Source organism: Prionailurus bengalensis, chromosome A3, assembly GCF_016509475.1.
Source record: "Prionailurus bengalensis isolate Pbe53 chromosome A3, Fcat_Pben_1.1_paternal_pri, whole genome shotgun sequence".
NCBI lineage: Eukaryota > Metazoa > Chordata > Mammalia > Carnivora > Felidae > Prionailurus > Prionailurus bengalensis.
The window spans coordinates 3,599,332-3,617,507 of NC_057354.1; the positions used below are offsets into that span (position 1 = coordinate 3,599,332).

At 38.9% G+C, this 18,176-nt stretch overlaps 1 protein-coding gene across 3 annotated transcripts in view; it reads left to right on the plus strand.

The window, feature by feature from the left end:
• Window positions 1-18,176, plus strand: part of SYCP2 (synaptonemal complex protein 2) — a 79,857-nt gene that overhangs the window by 30,450 nt on the left and 31,231 nt on the right. For all 3 annotated transcript variants that reach the window (XM_043553549.1, XM_043553548.1, XM_043553550.1), the window contains exons 15-18: window positions 11,592-11,740; window positions 12,924-12,998; window positions 13,430-13,576; window positions 16,747-16,846. In XM_043553549.1, the coding sequence (XP_043409484.1) occupies window positions 11,592-11,740; window positions 12,924-12,998; window positions 13,430-13,576; window positions 16,747-16,846 (471 nt within the window). The remainder of the gene's footprint in view (window positions 1-11,591; window positions 11,741-12,923; window positions 12,999-13,429; window positions 13,577-16,746; window positions 16,847-18,176) is intronic.

Below are 18,176 nucleotides of genomic sequence, written 5' to 3' on the forward strand. Positions count from 1 at the left end.
ATAACATTGCTGGACAAAGTCCTACAACTTGTAAGACTGGCCCCACTACAGAGTCACATATCAAGATATATTTTAGTCATTTCAGTAGGGATGTAGTGGTATGTCATGATAGTCTTTTGTTTTTAATTAAAAAAACTTTTTTAATGATTGTTTATTTTTGAGACAGAGAGAGAGACAGAACATGAGCTGGGAGGGGCACAGAGAGAGGGAGACACAAAATCCAAAGCAGGCTCCGGGCTCTGAGCTGTCAGCACAGAGCCCAACGCGGGGCTCAAACTCTTGAACCATAAGCCGAGTTGGACGCTCAACCGACTGAGCCACCTAGGCACCCCAGTCGTGATTGTCATTAATTGCAAATAACTGGTGACCAGAAATGCTAAGCACTTTTATTATTTTTTTAATTCAAATCCAAGTTAGTAAACCTATAGTGTAATAATGGTTTCAGGAGTAGAAATTAGTGATTCATCACTTAAGTATAACACCCAGTGCTCATCTTTAATGACCATCACCCATTTAGTCCAACACCTCTCCAGCAACACTCAGTTTGTTCTTGGTATTTAGGAGTCTCTTATGGTTTGCCTCCCTGTTTTTATTTTATCTTTCCTTCCCTTCCCCTGTGTTCATCTGTTGTGTTTCTTAAATTCCACATGTGTGAAATCATATGATATTTGTCTTTCTTTGACTGACTTATTTAGCTTAATGTAATACCCTCCAGTTCCATCCATGTTGTTGCAAATGGCAGGATTTCAATCTTTTTGATCTCTGAGTCGTATTCCACTGTGTGTGTTTGCGCACACATATACATATACACACATAATAACACGCACACACACACACACACACACACACACACATAAACATCACATTTCCTTTATCCATTAATCAGTTGATGGACATGCAGGCTCTTTCCATAATTTGGCTATTGTCAGTAGTGTTGCCGTAAACGTTGGGGTGCATGTGCCCCTTTGAATCAGCATTTTTGTATCCTTTGGATGAATACCTAGTAGTGCAACTGCTGGGTTATAGGGTAGCTCTATTTTCAGTTTTTTGAGGAACCTCCATACTGTTTTCCAGAGTGGCTGCAATAGTTTGCATTCCCACCAGCAGTGCAAAAGGGTTTCCTTTTTGAACACTTTGGGGTGTTCTCTCGCCAACATCTGTTGTTGCCTGAGTTGTTAATTTTAGCCATTCTGAAAGGTGTGAGGTGGTATCTCATTGTGGTTTTGATTTGTATTTCCCTGATGATGAGTGATGTTGAGTCTCTTTTCATGTGTCTGTTAGCGATCTGTATGTCTTCTTTGGAAAAGTGTCTATTCGTGTATTTTGCTCATTTCTTCACTGGAATATTTGTTTTTTGGGTGTTGAGCTTGAGAAGTCCTTTATACATTTTGGATGCTAAGCCTTTGTCTGATACATCATTTGCAAATATCTTCTCCCATTCTGTCAGTTGCCTTTTAGTTTTGTTGATTGTTTCTTTTACTGTGCAGAAGCTTTTTATCTCGATGAGGTCCCAATAGTTCGTTTTTGCTTTTGTTTCCCTTGCCTCCAGGGACGTGTCTAGTAAGAAGTTGCTGTAGCTAAGGTCAAAGAGTTTGTTGTTTGTTTTCTCCTCTAGAATTTTGATGGTTTCCTGTCTTACATTTAGGTTTTTTATCCATTTTGAGTTTATTTTTGTGTGTGGTGTAAGAAAGTGGTCCAGGTTCATTCTTCTGCATGTCGCTGTCCAGTTTTCCCAGTACCACTTGCTGAAGAGACTGTCTTTTTCCATTGGATACTCTTTCCTGATTTGTCAAAGATTAGTTGGCCGTACCTTGGTGGGTCCATTTCTGGGTTCTGTATTCTCTTCCGTTGATCTGTGTGTCTGTTTTTGTGCCAGTACCATAGTATCTTGATTACAGTCTTGTAGTATAGCTTGAAGTCTGATACTCTACGTGGAAAACCCAAAAGCCTCCACCAAGAAACTGCTGATACTGATACATGAATTCAGCAGAGTAGCAGGATATGAGATCAATGTGCAGAAAGAAATCAGTTGTATTTCTATATACCACTTATGAAACAGCAGAAAGACAAATCAAGGAATCAGTCCCATTTACAGTTGCACCAAAACCCATAAAACACGTAGGAGTAAACCTAGTTGAAGAGCTAAAAGATCTGTATGCTGAAAACTATAGAAAGCTTGTGAAAGAAATTGAAGAAGCCACAAAGAAATGGAAAAACATTCCATGCTCATGGATTGGAAGAACAATTATTGTTAAAATGTCAGTACTACCCAAAGCAATCTACACATTCAGTGAAATCCCTATCAAAATATTACCAGCATTCTTCACAGAGCCGCAACAAACAATTCCAAAATTTGGATGAAATTGCAAAAGAGCCCAAATAGCCAAAGTGATGTGGAAAAAGAAAACCAAAGTTGTAGGCATCACAATTCCGGACTTCGAGCGCTTTTACATATGCTTGGTTGTCATTCATATATATTCCTTTGTGATGTATCTGTTTAAATATTTTGTCCTTTTTTTTACTGGGGTGTCTTTTTTTATATTAAGTTTTTGGATTCTTACAAATATTGTGCATACCAATCCTTTGATAGATACATATGTGTATTCTCTCCCCATCTGTGTCTTGCTTTTTAAGTTTGTTAATGGTGTCTTTAATGAGCAGAAGTCTTTAAGTTTACAGTCCACTTTATCACTTTTTTCATTTGTGCTTATAGATTTATGTAACTTTTGCCTACTACCAAATCATAAAGAACTTTTGTTTTTCTGTCAGAACTTCGTGGTTTTAGCTTTTATGTTTAGGATTATGATCCATTACAAATTAATATTTGGTTCTGGTATGATATAGGAGTTGAGGTTCATTTTTACTTTTCTATGGACATGCAGTTACTTCTAGGACTATTTGATGAAAAGGCTTTCCTTTCCCCACTGGATGTCATTGATTCCCTTCTTGAAAGTCAGATGACTGATAGAAGTTCACATCTTATTTCTTAAAGCCGTACTCCATCCCACGGATCTATTTTCTGTTCGCTATGCCAGTCCCACACTGTTTTAATTACTGTAGATTTTTAGTTAGTCTTGAAATTGGGTAGTACAAGGCTTCTAAAATTGTGGGTTTTTTTTTTTCAGGAAATTCTAGATCTTTTGTATTTCCGTATAACTTTTAGAGTTGACCTACTACTTGCTACAAAAAGCCCGCTGGATGTAGCAGTATGTATGATTGCGATTGTAGTTTGAGAGGGGGAGGGGCAACATTGTGACAATAGTACGTATTTCAGTCCACAAACGTGGTATATCTTTACATTTATTCAGGTCCTTAATTTCGCTCCACAGCACTTTGTAGTTTTCAGTGTAGAAATCTTACACACCCCTTGATGAACTTATTCCTGAGTCTTCAATCTTACCTTGTATGATTGTAAATGGAATGAATCTTTAATTTCATTTTCCAAATATTTTCTATTAGTATATAAAAATATAACTGATTTTGCAATAGTTGCCTCGTATCCTACAATCTTGCCAAAGTCACTATTTAGTTCCAGTGGTTGTAATGTGGATTCCTGAGGTTATTCTGGGTAGTCGGTCATGGTATCTGCAGATAGAGATAGGGTTTTACTTCTTTCTGACTCTAAGGCCCTTCCTTAACTAACTTACTTCCTCCATTCCTCCCTCCCTTTCTTTTTTTATCCTTCTTTTATTCTCCCCTCCCTCCCTTCCTTTATTCCTCCCTTTGCATTATTGCAATGGCTAGAACTTCTAGTACAATATTGAATAGAAGTGGTAAAAGTGGTCATCTTTGCTTTCTTCATCATCTTTGCTTAAGGAAGAATATTGAGTATTTGACCATTAAGCATGACGTTAGCTGAAGGTTTTTGTAGATAAATTTCCATCGGGTTGAGGAAGCTGGTGAGTCTTCACATGTATAAACACACATTGAAACCATTAGGGTATTCAAGTTAGTAAATATATCCAGTCTCCCTAAATGTTCTTTATGCTCCTTTTTTTTTAATTTTTAATTTTTAGGGGCGCCTGGGTGGCTCAGCCGCTTGAGCGTCCGACTTCAGCTCAGGTCACGATCTCGCGGTCTGTGAGTTCGAGCCCCGCATCGGGCTCTGAGCTGATGGCTCAGAGCCTGGAGCCTGCTTCCGATTCTGTGTCTCCCTCTCTCTCTGACCCTCCCCCGTTCACGCTCTATCTCTCTCTGCCTCAAAAATAAATAAACGTTAAAAAAAAAAGATTTATTAATTTTTAATTTTTAGAGAGAAAACATGAGCACGGGAGAAGGGCAGAGGGAAAGAGAGAATCTCAAGCAGGCTCTACACACAGTGTGGAGCCCAAAACAGGGCTTGATCCCGTGACCCTGGGATCGTGACCTGAGCCAAAATCAAGAGTCAGACACTCAACCCACTGAGCCACCCAGGCACCCCTATGCTCCTTTTGATCTGTTCATCCCATCTCCTACTCTATCCCCAGGAAGTCACTGATGTTTTCTGTACCTTGGATAAGTTTACATTTTCTGCAGTCTCTATAAATAGAATTATATAGCATGTAGCAATTTTTTCTGGCTGCTTTCTTTTAGTAATGCATATGTATATACATACACACTTGTATCAGTATATGATGTATTTATGTATACTGTCTATGTAATATATAATATACAAAGTATACATGTAGAAGTATATATTCTACATATTTTACATGACATATATTACACATAATATATACGTTTATATAGGACATATTTTGTATATACATTTGTATTTTTTTTTATTTAGCCACATCACATGTATCAAGAGTTTAATCCTTTTTATTGCTGAATGGTATTCCAGCGTATGGTTTTACTTCAGTTTGTTCCGCCCATTCCCCTGTTGATGACTATCTGGAGTGTTCCGTTTCCAGCTATTATAAAGTGCCACTGAAAATATTCATGTATAATTATCTTCACGTATGTGTGATTATATATATGCTTTTATTTCTCCTGGATAAATACCAGGGAGTGTGATCAAAAGCACAGGTATAGGTTTACCTTTTTCAGAAACTTTTAGACTTGTCCAAAGCAGTTTTATCATTTTACATTTTTACCACCAGTGTGTGAGAGTTCCAGTTGTCCACATCCTTGACGACACTCCGTAGGATCAGTCTTCCCTCCTTGCCGTATTACGCTGCCGGGAACCTTCAGTACCATGTTGAGTAGAAGTGATGGGAGCCTATGTCTTGATCTAGCTTCTGATGTTAAGGGGAAAGCATTTTTTTCGCTATGACCTATTTACGGTGACACTTTTTCATGTGTACCCTCTATCAGACTGAGGAAATTCTCTTTTATTCCTAAGCTGCTGAGAGCCCTCCTTGATAATAAAGAATGTTGGGTTTGGGGAAATGCTTTTCCTGCATGTGTTGATGTAATACATGGTTTCTCTTGTTAGGTTCCTAATAGAAATACGTTGATTTTCCAATGTTAGACTAACTTTGCATTCTAGGGATAAACCCCACTTGGTTTCGGTACGTATTCTCCTTTTCTGTATCATTGGCACTGATTCCCAGAAGTCAGGCAGGAATTTGATGTTCTGTATGCTAGGTCTATGTCTTTCTGTGGCAGAGTGCAGGCAGTGTTACTAGCCTCACGGAATGAATTGGCAAGTTTTCCATAGTCTTCAGGTTTCTTTTTTGTTTTTAAGTTTATTTATTTTGAGAGTGGGCACAAGCAGAGGGGAGCAGAGAGAGGCAGAGAGAGAGAGAGAGAGAGAGAGAGAGAGAATCCCAAGCAGGCTCCATGCTGCTGGCACAGAGCCTGCCCGGTATGGGGCTTGAGCTCACGAACTGCAAGATCATGGCCTGAGCCAAAATCCGGAGCTGGACACTTGACCGACTGAGCCACCCAGGCACTGCGTAGTTTTCAGTTTTCTACAAGAATGTGTGTAAAATTGGTATTGTTTCTTTCTTAACTACTTGCTAGTATTTGCACCTTTCTTTGTTGTGAAGGCTCTTAACCACAAATTCAGTTTATTTAATAACTAAGGGGTTTTTCATGGTACCTATTTCTTCCTGAGTAAACTGATAATTTGTGTCTCGTAATCTCTCCATTTCATCCATATTATCAGATTTATTGGTGTTAAGTGGTTTATTGTGGCCCCTTCCTGTCTTTACTGTCTGTAGACTACAATGATGGCCTCTCTGTCACTTCTGATGTTCATAACTTGTATCTTTTTTTCCTAATGAGTCTGATGAAAGGAGAGTATCGATTTATTGATACTGTCAAAGAACCAGCCCTTGGTTTTATTGATTTTTCTCTTTTGTTTTCCTGTTTTCAATCTTGCTGACCTCTGCTCTCATGTTTCTTGTTTCTTTATTTTCAGCTTACTTTAGTTTTAATTTGCCTTTCTGTTTCTGGTGTCTCAGGGTGGAAGCTGAAGTCATTGATCTGAGACTGTTTATTCTTCTAGTATAGCCATTTCAGCTTTATTGTATTGTACTTTATGAAGATGCTTTTAAAATTTTTATTTATGTTTTATTTTAGAGAGGAAGGGAGAGGGGCAGAGGAAGAGAGAGAGAGAATCCCAAGCAGGCTCCATGCTCAGTGCAGAGCCTGATGCAGGGGCCCAATGTGGAGCTAGACACAGGGCTCAATCTCACGACGCTGGGAAGATGACCTGAGCCAAGACCAAGAGTCAGACGCTCAGCCGACTAACTGAGCCAACCAGGTGTCCTGCCATTTACAATTTACAGCTTTAAATTCTCCCCGAGTACTTCCTAGCAGCATCCTGCAAATTACCATATGTTGTATTTCCATTTTCATTAATCTGATTCTTTAAGATTTTTCTTTTGATTTCTTTTTTGACCCATAGTTTTATTTAGAAATTTTTTATGTAGAGTCCATGTATTTGGGATATCAGAGATAACTATTTCATTGTTATTAGAGGGCATACTTTGTATGATTTGAGAATCCTTTTAAAAATCTCGACACTTATTTTATGACCCAGCATGTGGTCTGTAATGATAAATCTTCTGTGTGCACTTGAAAGGAATGGGCATTCTGTTGTTGAGTGGGAGGGTGGGTTGACAGTGTCGTTTGAGTCTTACATATCCTGTTCATCCGCTTGTCCTGTGTTACTGAGAGGGGGGTATGGAAGTCACCATTGTAATTGTGATTTTTTTCCTGTTGAGTTCTATCATTTTTTGCTTCAGGTATTTTCACTCTCTACGATTAGTTGTATAAACATGTAGTAGAATCTTTTCTTGTTAAATTGACCCCTTGATCTTTATGAAATGACCCTGTTCTTCCTGTAGTTAAATTCTTTGCTCTGTAATCTACTTTAATATTAAGATACCTTCTCCAGCTTTCTGTTGGTTAATTATGGCATGGCATATCTTTCTTTATTTTTAACTCATTTTTGTCTATTTAATGTGGGTTACTTGTAGGCATCATATACTAAAGGCATTGTTTTTTAAATGCAATTTGACAATGTCTGCCTTTGAATTACGGTGTTTGATGTGATTTTGAATACGCTTTAAATTTACCAGCTAGCTCTTGTTTTTTCTCCCTACCACTCCTTCTGCCATGTTTGTTTTTCTCTATTTCTTCTTTTGTATTAACTGATTTTCCCAGTGATTTCATTATGTCTCTTTTGTTGGCTTTATACCCCCTTCAGTGGTTGATTTGGGGTTTATTTTATGCCTCTTTAGCTTGATAGTGTGTAATATTATACCCTCTTATGTGTAGCATGGGAACTCCGTAACAGTATACTTCCATTTTTGCTTTCCTGGCTTTTGTGCCATTGCTGTCAGTTGTACAAACAAGTTTTTAGTCTGTCTGTCTGTCGTTGTTGTTTTGCTTTTGCGTGCGTCAGAAACTTTGCAATATGAGTAAGATCATGACCTGAGCCAAGATCGAGAGTTGCACATTTAATGGACTGAGCCACCCAGGTACCCCTCACATCTTATATTTTTATGGTACCCACATTTTTATGATACATATGTTACTGTATTTTAAGACAAAAAACCTACTTGGATCCTCTGTCTTCCTCTAGCCCTCTTACTCTTTCCATTTATAGCCAACTATGAGAGTTTTCACTAAATCTTTTTTCTCCTGCTTTTCAGTCCTGCTCTTACTACATTCTGTTTTCTGTCCCACTCCACTGAATCTTAGATGTCCAAATAATAAACTTTATTATTAGTATCAGTTTGCACACTTGCAGTCCTCGTACTGACCCTTCCCTTACATTTGACACTGTTGACTACACTTTGAGTTTTGAATCTTTTTTCCTAATTTCTTCACTAAGCTCTAGATAGAGATGTGAGCAATAAACTCTCCCACCTTTACATTTTTGCAGATGTCTAAAATATCTAAACCCACGTCTAAAACTAAACTCAATTAAAAATAGAACTACCCTAAGACCTAGGAATACACTAGTAGGTATTTATCCAAAGGATACAAAAATGGTGATTTGAAGAGGCACATGCACCCTGATGTTTATAGCAGCACTGTCAACAATAGCCAAATTATGGAAAGAGCCCACATGTCCATTGACCAATGTATGGATAAAGAAAATGTGGTACACACACACACACACACACACACACACACAATGGAATATTACTCAGCATCAAAAAGAATGAAATCTTGCCATTTGCAACAACATGGATGGAACTAGAATGTATTATGCTAAACAAAATAAGTCAGACAAATAACCCTAACCCTAACTCACTCATATGTGGAATTTAAGAAACGCAGCAGATGAATGTAGGGGAAGGGAAGAAAAACTAAGATAAAAACAGAGACGGGGGCAAGCCACCAGAGGCTCTTTTTTTTTTTCTTTTTTTTTAAATGTTTATTTATTTTTGAGACGATGCAAGAGACAGAGTGCAAGCAGTGGAGGGGCAGACAGAGGGAGACACAGAATCTGAAGCGGGGTCCAGGCTCTGAGCTGTCAGCCCCAGAGCCCGACGCGGGGCTCGAACCCACGAACCGTGAGATCATGACCTGAGCCGAAGTCGGACGCTTAACCGACTGAGCCACCCAGGCGCCCCCAGAGGCTCTTAAATACAGAGAACAAACTGAGGGTTGCTGGAGGGGAAGTAGGTGAGCGGATGGGCTATATGGGGGATGGGCATTAAGGCGGGCACTGTTGTGTTGACCAATTGGTGTTATATGTAAGTGATGAATCACTGAAACCAACGCTACACTGTGTGTTAACTAACTTGAATTTAAATAAACTTAAAATTGATAAAAATAAAACTAAACTCATGATTCTATCCCGCCAAACTCCTTCTTTATTTCCTGTTTTGACAAATGGTAGGATAACCTTCCAGCTCCCCCCGCCCCATACAGAAGCCACTCTTGATCATTTCCTTCCCTTAACTGATCTTTTTCCACATCCATTTTTTACTGTCTCTTAAAATCTTTTCAATTTCTTCTCTCTCCTCTATTTTCACGCCAATCACTGCTGCCACTTCTTAATGCGGTTGTGTCTTGCATCTTGCCAAGTGTAGCTGCACATAATTGGGCAAAAAAAAGTTATTTTCATTGTTTTAATAGCATAACTTGAAGTTGATTTTTAAGATTTTCCGATATAAAACTCATCCTGATTTTACGAGGATACTTTTATAAAAAAAATTAAGTTCTTTATATGTGGATTAAAAGTGTTTGGGGGGGGGGGCTTCCTGATTGGTGAATAAGAATGTATCATTGTGCCAGGAGGGTGGTACAACCTAAAATTCACAGGGATAGGAGCTCCTGTCTCCGGACCCTTCCAGACCTCACGCTACTTATCTCTCCACCTGGCTGTTTGTTTGTATCCTTTAATATCCTTCATAATAATGTGGTAATCTAATGTAACCTGTATGGAGCAGGCAAGACCGAATTTTTACATGAATGGCACCCATAGAAGTAAAAAACAAAAAAACAAAAAAAAAGCAAAACCTGGAGATCAGTTAGTATACTTGCAGACTAGGGGATGAGGAGGCAGCACAATGGGGTGCATGCAGTTAGACCCTTTTGTATATAATATGTAAGAATTTTTATTTATTTAGTCTCCATGGACGATCTTAAAAATTTTTTAAATGCCTTTGCAGGAGAAAACATATTATATTCATGTACCTATAGTGTATTGGAATCTCCTCTGGGTATGTAGATAACATAAGGTCCAAATATGTTTATCTGTAAATACTTGGATTCTTTAGCAAGCAATAAAATGACTTTTCTGATATCTCAGTAATATTGCTAATTAAAAACAAGCCATGACATAGTCCACGCAGTCAAAGGAAATATCAGAAGTTTCAACAAAGCTGACAATAAAAGATAACAAATATCAACTAATTCTTATATAGTTACAATATATGTGGAGGATACTTTGCACATAAAGGCACAAAGCATTCAGCAACATTTGAAGTAATTTCTAATACCATGGTTATGTAAGCAGCGAAGTAAATGTTTCATTTACTAGTTCATAGCAAGCTGCAGAAAAAAATCAGATCAGAGCGATACAATAATCAGCAAAAATATACATCAGGATTATAAATTTTCTAATATTCATCATCAGCATTCAAAACATTATTGTCTTCAAAGTCACCAAAACTTTCATCTCTAAAGTCTGAATACCTGTTCCTGTTGACACACATGACTTTTTTTTCCCAAAATAAAACCACCGCACTCTTTAAATTAGAGACTGTCACCACTGTCTTCAAGCCATTAATAATTCTTATTACCATGACAGATGTTACTCTGGAAGCTTTCATGACCATATCGTTGCAAAAACAACCCATCTTCTGCTTGAGTAAGCCTCATAGCTATCAGAATTTTATAGCCAATGGAGACCGTTATCCCGTGGGTTAGGTCATGGAGTAGCCAGTAGAGCTTTCCCTGATGTAGAGAAATTTTTCTACGTGGTGTGCTCCATTTCCATCAGGGTGTTTTCCTCCTGCCCCAAAGTGTACACTGGGGGCAGGTGTGACGACTTGCCAGTCAACAGGAGCACTGGCAGAGTAGGACAGGACCCTGGTGGCCTGTAGTCCATAGTACAGGCACTTGAGTTGGATGCCAAGTGATTCCGAAGGGAGCTAAATCCCTCTTACACACTGGCACTAACTGTTTTCACTGGATCAGTGAATTCAGGAGGAATTGCACCGTATTCTTCTTCAGTTTCCTGGCACTCAAGTTTTTTGACCGTTGTTGACTGTCAACTTGTTTGTAACAACTGGCTTTAACAGAAATGTTTGAATAGATGCTTTTGCCTAAAAATATACTTATTTATGTATGGAACTGAAGTTATTTTGTTTGCGTCTTTTAAGTTAAGCAAATAGTTCCCTTAGATGTGTTCCAGAAATATTTACTAAGAACCTGTGAGTGTCCAAAACATATTTACGGCTTTAGCTTATTAGTTATTAGCCTGTAACTCATCAATCAGAAGACTCGGAAAAATAAATTGAATTGATTTGTTTGCATAGTTAGTTAGTCCCAGAATTAATTAAATATTGTTAGATCCAGAAGTTAATATTATCTCGATTTAATGAATATGCTGCATGACTTTCTTACTTATACTGTACCTATAGAGTGGCAGCATAGAAATGAATGTAAACTAATCAGTATGATTTGTCTATGTGCAGTGAGAGAATCGAAGAAGCTACTGACCATAGTCTTGAAAAATACAGTAAAAATTAGTAAAAGAGAAGGGAAAGAATTGCTTCTGTATTTTGATGCATCATTGGAAATTGCTAGTGTGACACAAAAAATTTTGGGTGCAAATAAATACAGGGTAAGTGTTTTAATTCTTTTTAATACATACTTTCATCAAATTCTTTTAAATAAATATTTATTTTCATAATTCTGGAAACTTTTAGTTATTTGGGGCTATAAGTTTCATTGATTTTTTTTCCCCTAGAATTCTTAAAATGACATGTAGATTTTAGTTTTTAAAATTTGTAATGTGGAATAGCCATCAGATTGTTAGTTGTATCCTTGAGACGCCTGTTTAGAATCTCAGATCACAAAATAAGCTGCAGTACTCAAAACATCTAACAAAATTCCTGCTAGGTGTTTAAAAAGTGAATTGGGACAAAACCCTGTTTTTACGATAGTAAACATTGTGAGAATTGCAGACTGTACCCCAGAAGAAGTGAATGAGTGGCATAGGGAAAATGGGGTATAGAAGTTGAGGAAAGAGAATGCTCGTTAAGAGACTTAAAGGAAAGGCTTTGGAGACGGGGCTTGAAATGGCTTTGGAAATTGATGGGTGTAATTTAGATAAGGTGCTTTCTAGAATTGTGGAAGACATCATGAGTTCATAAGGTGACAATTCATGTTAAGTTTGAGGGAGATATCCCGTTGACAAGCTTGGGTAATGCATGTCTTAGTCTGTGCAGGCTGCAGTAACAAAAATACCATACACTTGGTGGTTTCAGTGACACACATTGACTTCTCATAGTTCTGGAGGCTAGAAGTCCAAGATCAGGTGCTAGCAGACTTATTTTCTGGTAAGGGCCCACTTCCTGGTTCACAGTGGCTAGCTTCTCTCCGTGTCCTCACATGGCAGAAGGGGGTGAAGGAGCTCTTTGGCGTCTCATGAGGGCACTGATCCCATTCATGAGGGCCCTGCCCTGATAACCCACTCAACCTCCCAAAGGCCCCACCTCCTAATACCATCTCTTGGGGATTAGGTTTCAATATGTGAATTTGGGGGGGGGGGAACACATTCAGTTTATAGCTGTGGGAAAGATTTATGATAAAGAAAAAGAGACTATGTTTCTGAGGGACCCTCACCAAAATGTCAGGCTAGCAAGACTGATTAGTGAAGAGACATTATGGTATTCTGAGAAGGGTATTTACGTACGCAAAATAATGATTTGAGATAATACAGCAGTTTTGAAAGGAAACAGGAGATAATTGCATTCAAATAGAAGGAACTGAGAGAAAATGACATCTCTTTGAATTAATTTTAGGAATTTACCAGAAAACAAGGTATTTCCGTTGCCAAAACATCTGTGCATGTAATTTTTGATGCAAGTGGATCACAGGTATGTGTCTGACTTACTTGATTTTTATCACTGGGCTAAGCTGACCCATAAGTAATAGGACAGTATGATGTTGGAGGGTGAGTATCTAAAAGATATCTTGTCTCAGCATAGAGAGTGCCCCAATAAGATGTATGGGATTTTTAAAGTATGTTATTATTTTAGTACAGAAGATAGTTATTAGTAGTTTTGATAACTTTAAAAATTAGAAGTATATGTCCTGCCTCTAATGCCAAAGTTGGTTTTATGTCTGTTGACATTTGAAACGTGGATGCTTTTTTGTTGGGTCAATCTGTAGGACTAAGTACATGGAAGACAGAAAGAATTGATGCAAGTGTGGGATGAGTAGGCACTTGATTAAGACATCCAGTGATTTTTGAGAACTTTGTGTGGTTTGGAGTTTGAAATACTTTTTTCCACATTCTCCCCAACAGATTCTGGTGCCAGAAAGTCAAATCTCACCCATGGAAGAGGAAATCATTAGTTTGAAGGAAAAACCTAACTCCCAAAAGGAATTCGCTAAACCTCCAAAATGTATCAAAAACAGCAATCAAGGGGACAGAAAGAATAGTCAGCTTGGGGTAAATATGGTGTCAAAATAGTTGTTTATAAAACGGCATAGATCAAATCATTGCTATATGTAATTATAGAAAAAGGCATCTAGAGTTTACATTAATGGTCGTCATCAATAACATTTCAGAGTATTTTCCCCTGCCTTTTACAAATGCAAACAAAAGCATTGTGCTTTAGCAATTCTGTTTATGTGTAAGGGTAAGAGAGTAACTACCACTTTTTACATTTATCCCCTCTGTTTTGTATTTGCTTTTGGCCTTATGCAGAACACAAATCTATAATGCAGTGTCTCTTTACTCACACAAGGACAGAAAGCAAAGTATTAAGCTCTTCCTCCTCCTCCTCGTCCTCCTCCTCCTCCTGCTCGTTGAGACTCCCTTCTAGGCCACACTCAACAGAACCAGCACTCCACCTTCTTCCCTCGCTGTGACACTTGACATGGCCAACAGCCCTGTCTTTCCTATTGTCCTCTCCTCCTCCGATTTCTGCTAGCATTTTAATTGTCTCCCTACTCTGTCACTACGTTGGAGGTACTTTCCCTCCCTACATTCTGGATGTAGATTCGCTCTAAAAGCGTGGCTCAGCCTCCTGAACACGTCTGTGCCTTCTCGCTTACAGAGCTCCTTCACGTGCCCAGTGTAAACTCTTGAAATGTACCAGACCTCTCTTCAGAGTGCCACAGTGACGCCTCACTCTTCTAATGTTTCCCTTGGTGTGTCCCTCCAAGTCTTTTCCTAAAGTCTAACTTCAAACTCTTTTATCTTTTGTGTCAAATTTGCATCTGTCTGCATACTCCAGTAAGGCTACCGTTAGCGTTTAGATGGCATCCTGAATCCAGCCTCCTCTCCTGTCACACCTAGGACCGAGGTACCAGCGCTGGTCCTTTCACAGCATCTCTCAAGTCCTTTCCTCCTCACGCCCTTCACCGTTGCTCATCTTCGCATACCTGGCTTAATGCAGCCACCCCCTCACTGTTCTTGGACACGGTTGCTTCATCCTGTGAGCTACCCCTTGTGGTGTCCCATGCTTTTCTTAGTACCAGCGTCCTGGTAGCATTCTTCTGCTCAGAAACTTTGTGATCTCTGCGTTTACCTTCCTGCATCTAAACTTGGACTCAATTCTGGGACCTTCTACGTCTCCTTTTACTCTAAAGACCACTTTATGAGTAAGGTCAGTTGCTTTACTGCCTCTTTTTTATGTCGCACTAATTTTTGTGCCTCTACGTTCATCCGTGTTGTGTGTCCTTTTTTTTCCACTTTTCCCCATTTCTCCCTGGCCCTTATGTTTGCAAGGCTTGATGATTAATTTCACTTCTCTTCATGGACCTTTTCCTGCTGCAATTTTTACTAACTTCTCACCTTTACACAACTGGAACTCTCACAGGCTCCCCCATACACTTCGACGTGTTGGTGTTGCTGTCCTTTCCCGTTAGTCTTGTTTCTTCATTAAGTGAAATGTCAGTTTTCCTTAGACAATTCAGTTATAAAAGCCATTTGCTGTGCCTTTTGGTTTTTTTTTTATGTAATATAATTTATAGTCAAATTGGTTTCCATACAACACCCAGTGTTCATCCCAACAGGTGCCCTCCTCGATGCCCATCCCCCATTTTCCCCTCTCCCCCACTCCCCCATCAACCCTCAGTGTGTTCTCAGTATCCAAGAGTCTCTTACGGTTTGCCTCCCTCCCTCTCTGTAACTTTTTTTTCCCTTCCCCCCATGGTCTTCTGTTAAGTTTCTCACGATCCACATATGGGTGAAAACATATGATATCTTTCTCTAACTGACTTATTTCACTTAGCATAATACCCTCCAGTTCCATCCACGTTGCTACAAATGGCCAGATTTCAAATGAATAAAGAAGATGTGGTTTATATATACAATGGAATACTACTTGGCAATGCTGTGCCTTTTGTATCCAAGTTGTACCTTGAGTAGTTATTGAAAATTCTTAGGACCCCCACCTTAAACTCAGTAAGTCATAAACTCTGGAAAAGATCTCTCTAAAAAACATTGCACCGTTGTGAAATACCCACTGCGTTTTCGTTCAGAATTAACTGTGAAGCGTTTATATGAATAAGTAACTTTCCAGGTCCCATTCACTATGCCGCTAGGAACTATCCTTCTTTGCACAAGAATCCATTGGTTCAGTAGTTTGTTTTCTGGTTGATCTTAGAATTCCCCCTTTTCCTCTCCTTTCCACCTTTCCTTCTCACCCCATTTATATACCTATTAAAATACCTGCAGTATTTTTTTTTAGTCTCAGGGGCAGGTGCCTTTAAAAAACAACAACAACACAGTTCTCCTCTGCCTCTTTGCAGTTTTTCATCATCTCCTCCTTTAAATGACGCCCCCTGAAACTCCTGTTCCTGCAGCCCTTGCCTCTGCTTGCCTCCCTCTGTTCAGTCACTCTAGAATGAAGTCAGAAAATGTGCATCTTTATCAGAGCCACTAGCTCGTGCGTGTGCTGCTGAGTCTCTGAATTCCTGTAGCTACCTTTACTCCAAAGTCAGTTTGGTCTCCACAGATTATTAACACAATTTTTTAAAAATATGTGAAAGTTTTGAGGAATGCTGAACATTATGAAGGCATTCACGAACAAATTCGCCTAAGTCTGTATCCAAACATCACGCCCTGAAATAGAATAAGAAACTGAGCCATTGGTTGTAAGATACACCCAGTATCAGTAAAATATTTTCAGCTGGTATATAAAGGTGCTGTATTCCATATATCTGGATACTCTATAACTCCTTTTTAAAAATTAGTTCTTAGAGAGCATGCGAGCAGGGGAGGGGCAGAGAGAGAGAGAGGGAGAGAGAGAATCCCAAGCAGGCTTTATGCTGTCAGTGTAGAACCTGACATGGGGCTTGAACTCACAAACCGTGAGATCACGACCTGAGCAGAAATCAAGAGTCGGACGCTGAACTGACTGAGGCACCCAGTGTCCCTCTATAAATACTTTTTAAAACAACGTTCCTTGTTTGGGCTACCTATTCAATACCAAATATTTAGGATAGAACCTCTCAAGTCAGCCTAAAACAGAAATTTCTCTATATGATGTCATGTATAAAATACCATATGTCTTTTGGGTGTAGTCAAGGTAAATGTTATGAATAAAATTGTAGGACAGTTCATTTCAAAAGAGGATGTGTGTTTACTGTGGCTGCTTCTCATGGTTTCAGATAATTACTCCTAGCAAAAGAAAAATGTCTGAAGCATCAATGATTATTCCTGGTGCAGATAGATACACTGTGAGAAGCCCAATACTTTTAATCAACACATGTAAGTTTTATATTCTTGAAAGATTTCTAACATACATATTTATATATATGTCCATATTTTTGTGCATATATATATATATATACACACTTTTTTTTAATGTGTTTATTTTATTTTTGAAAGACCACAAGCAGGGGAGGGGCAGAGAGAGGGGGACAGAGGATCTGAAGTGGGCTCTGCGCTGACAGGGTGACAGCAGTGAGCCTGATGTGGAGCTTGAACTCACAAACCACGAGATCATGACCTGAGCTGAAGTCGGACACTTAACCGATTGAGCCACCCAGGTGCCCCAGACACTATTCTATCTTTAAAGCAGGCATTTTTTAATTCAGAGATATTCTGGGGATTTAATTTACACAGAGGATAAGTTAGAGATATGGAAATTGTTAAGATACAAACCACAAACGTCTTCTAATTGCCAAGAAATTTCAAATTTCGAAGAAAGGTCTGACGGGTATTAACATATAAGCATTATTCAAAATATTAATACCCAGATTAATAACTTGTAATTTAAGCGGGAGTCAGCCATAACATAGCAGCTAAAACATTGTGTCCCTCGGGCTGCTTGGGCTTGTTCCCCTGCTCCCAGGTGTGTACTTTGTACAGATTATCCTCCAGGTGAGTTTAGAACCAGTTTTCTTTAAGTGGAGCTAAAGTGTCTACCTCATCAAGTTGTTTAGAAGACAAAATGAAAATCATTCATTCAATGAGGAATATTGTGAAACATTTAGACAGTGCTGGTACATACTAAGAGCTGAATAAAAATGAAAGCATAATGCTACATACTAGCTGCTATAAAACAGTCATATTTATTATTAGTCTTATGACAATTTAATAGTGACCTTCTGTTCCCAAAATCCAGTTGCCTCCTGGGCAATTGTCTAATATCCAACAGGCTCCTCAATTTTAACAGGTCCCAAATAAATTGATTTTTCCACCCTCCCTGCTAGTTTTTTGTCCATTTTTTTACCTTGGTAAATGGCATCTGTATCCACTTATTCATCTAAACCAGAAGTCTTGGGCCCATCCCAGCACCTCCCTTTTTTACATTCCTCATCTAAAAAGTGCCTCAGTAATAGCATATGTAATTTTAAAAATTTTATTTTGAGAGAGAGAGAGAGAGTACACACGGGGTAGGGGCAGAGAGAAGGAGAAACAGAATCCCAAGCAGGCTCTGCACCATCAGCACAGAGCCCAATATGGGGCTCAAACTCATGAACTGTGGATCATGATCTGAGCTGAGACCAAAGAGTCGGACGCCTAATCGACTGCGCCACACAGGTGCCCCGCAATATGTCATGTTTAAAACCCTACAAATAATGCAGTCCTTTGT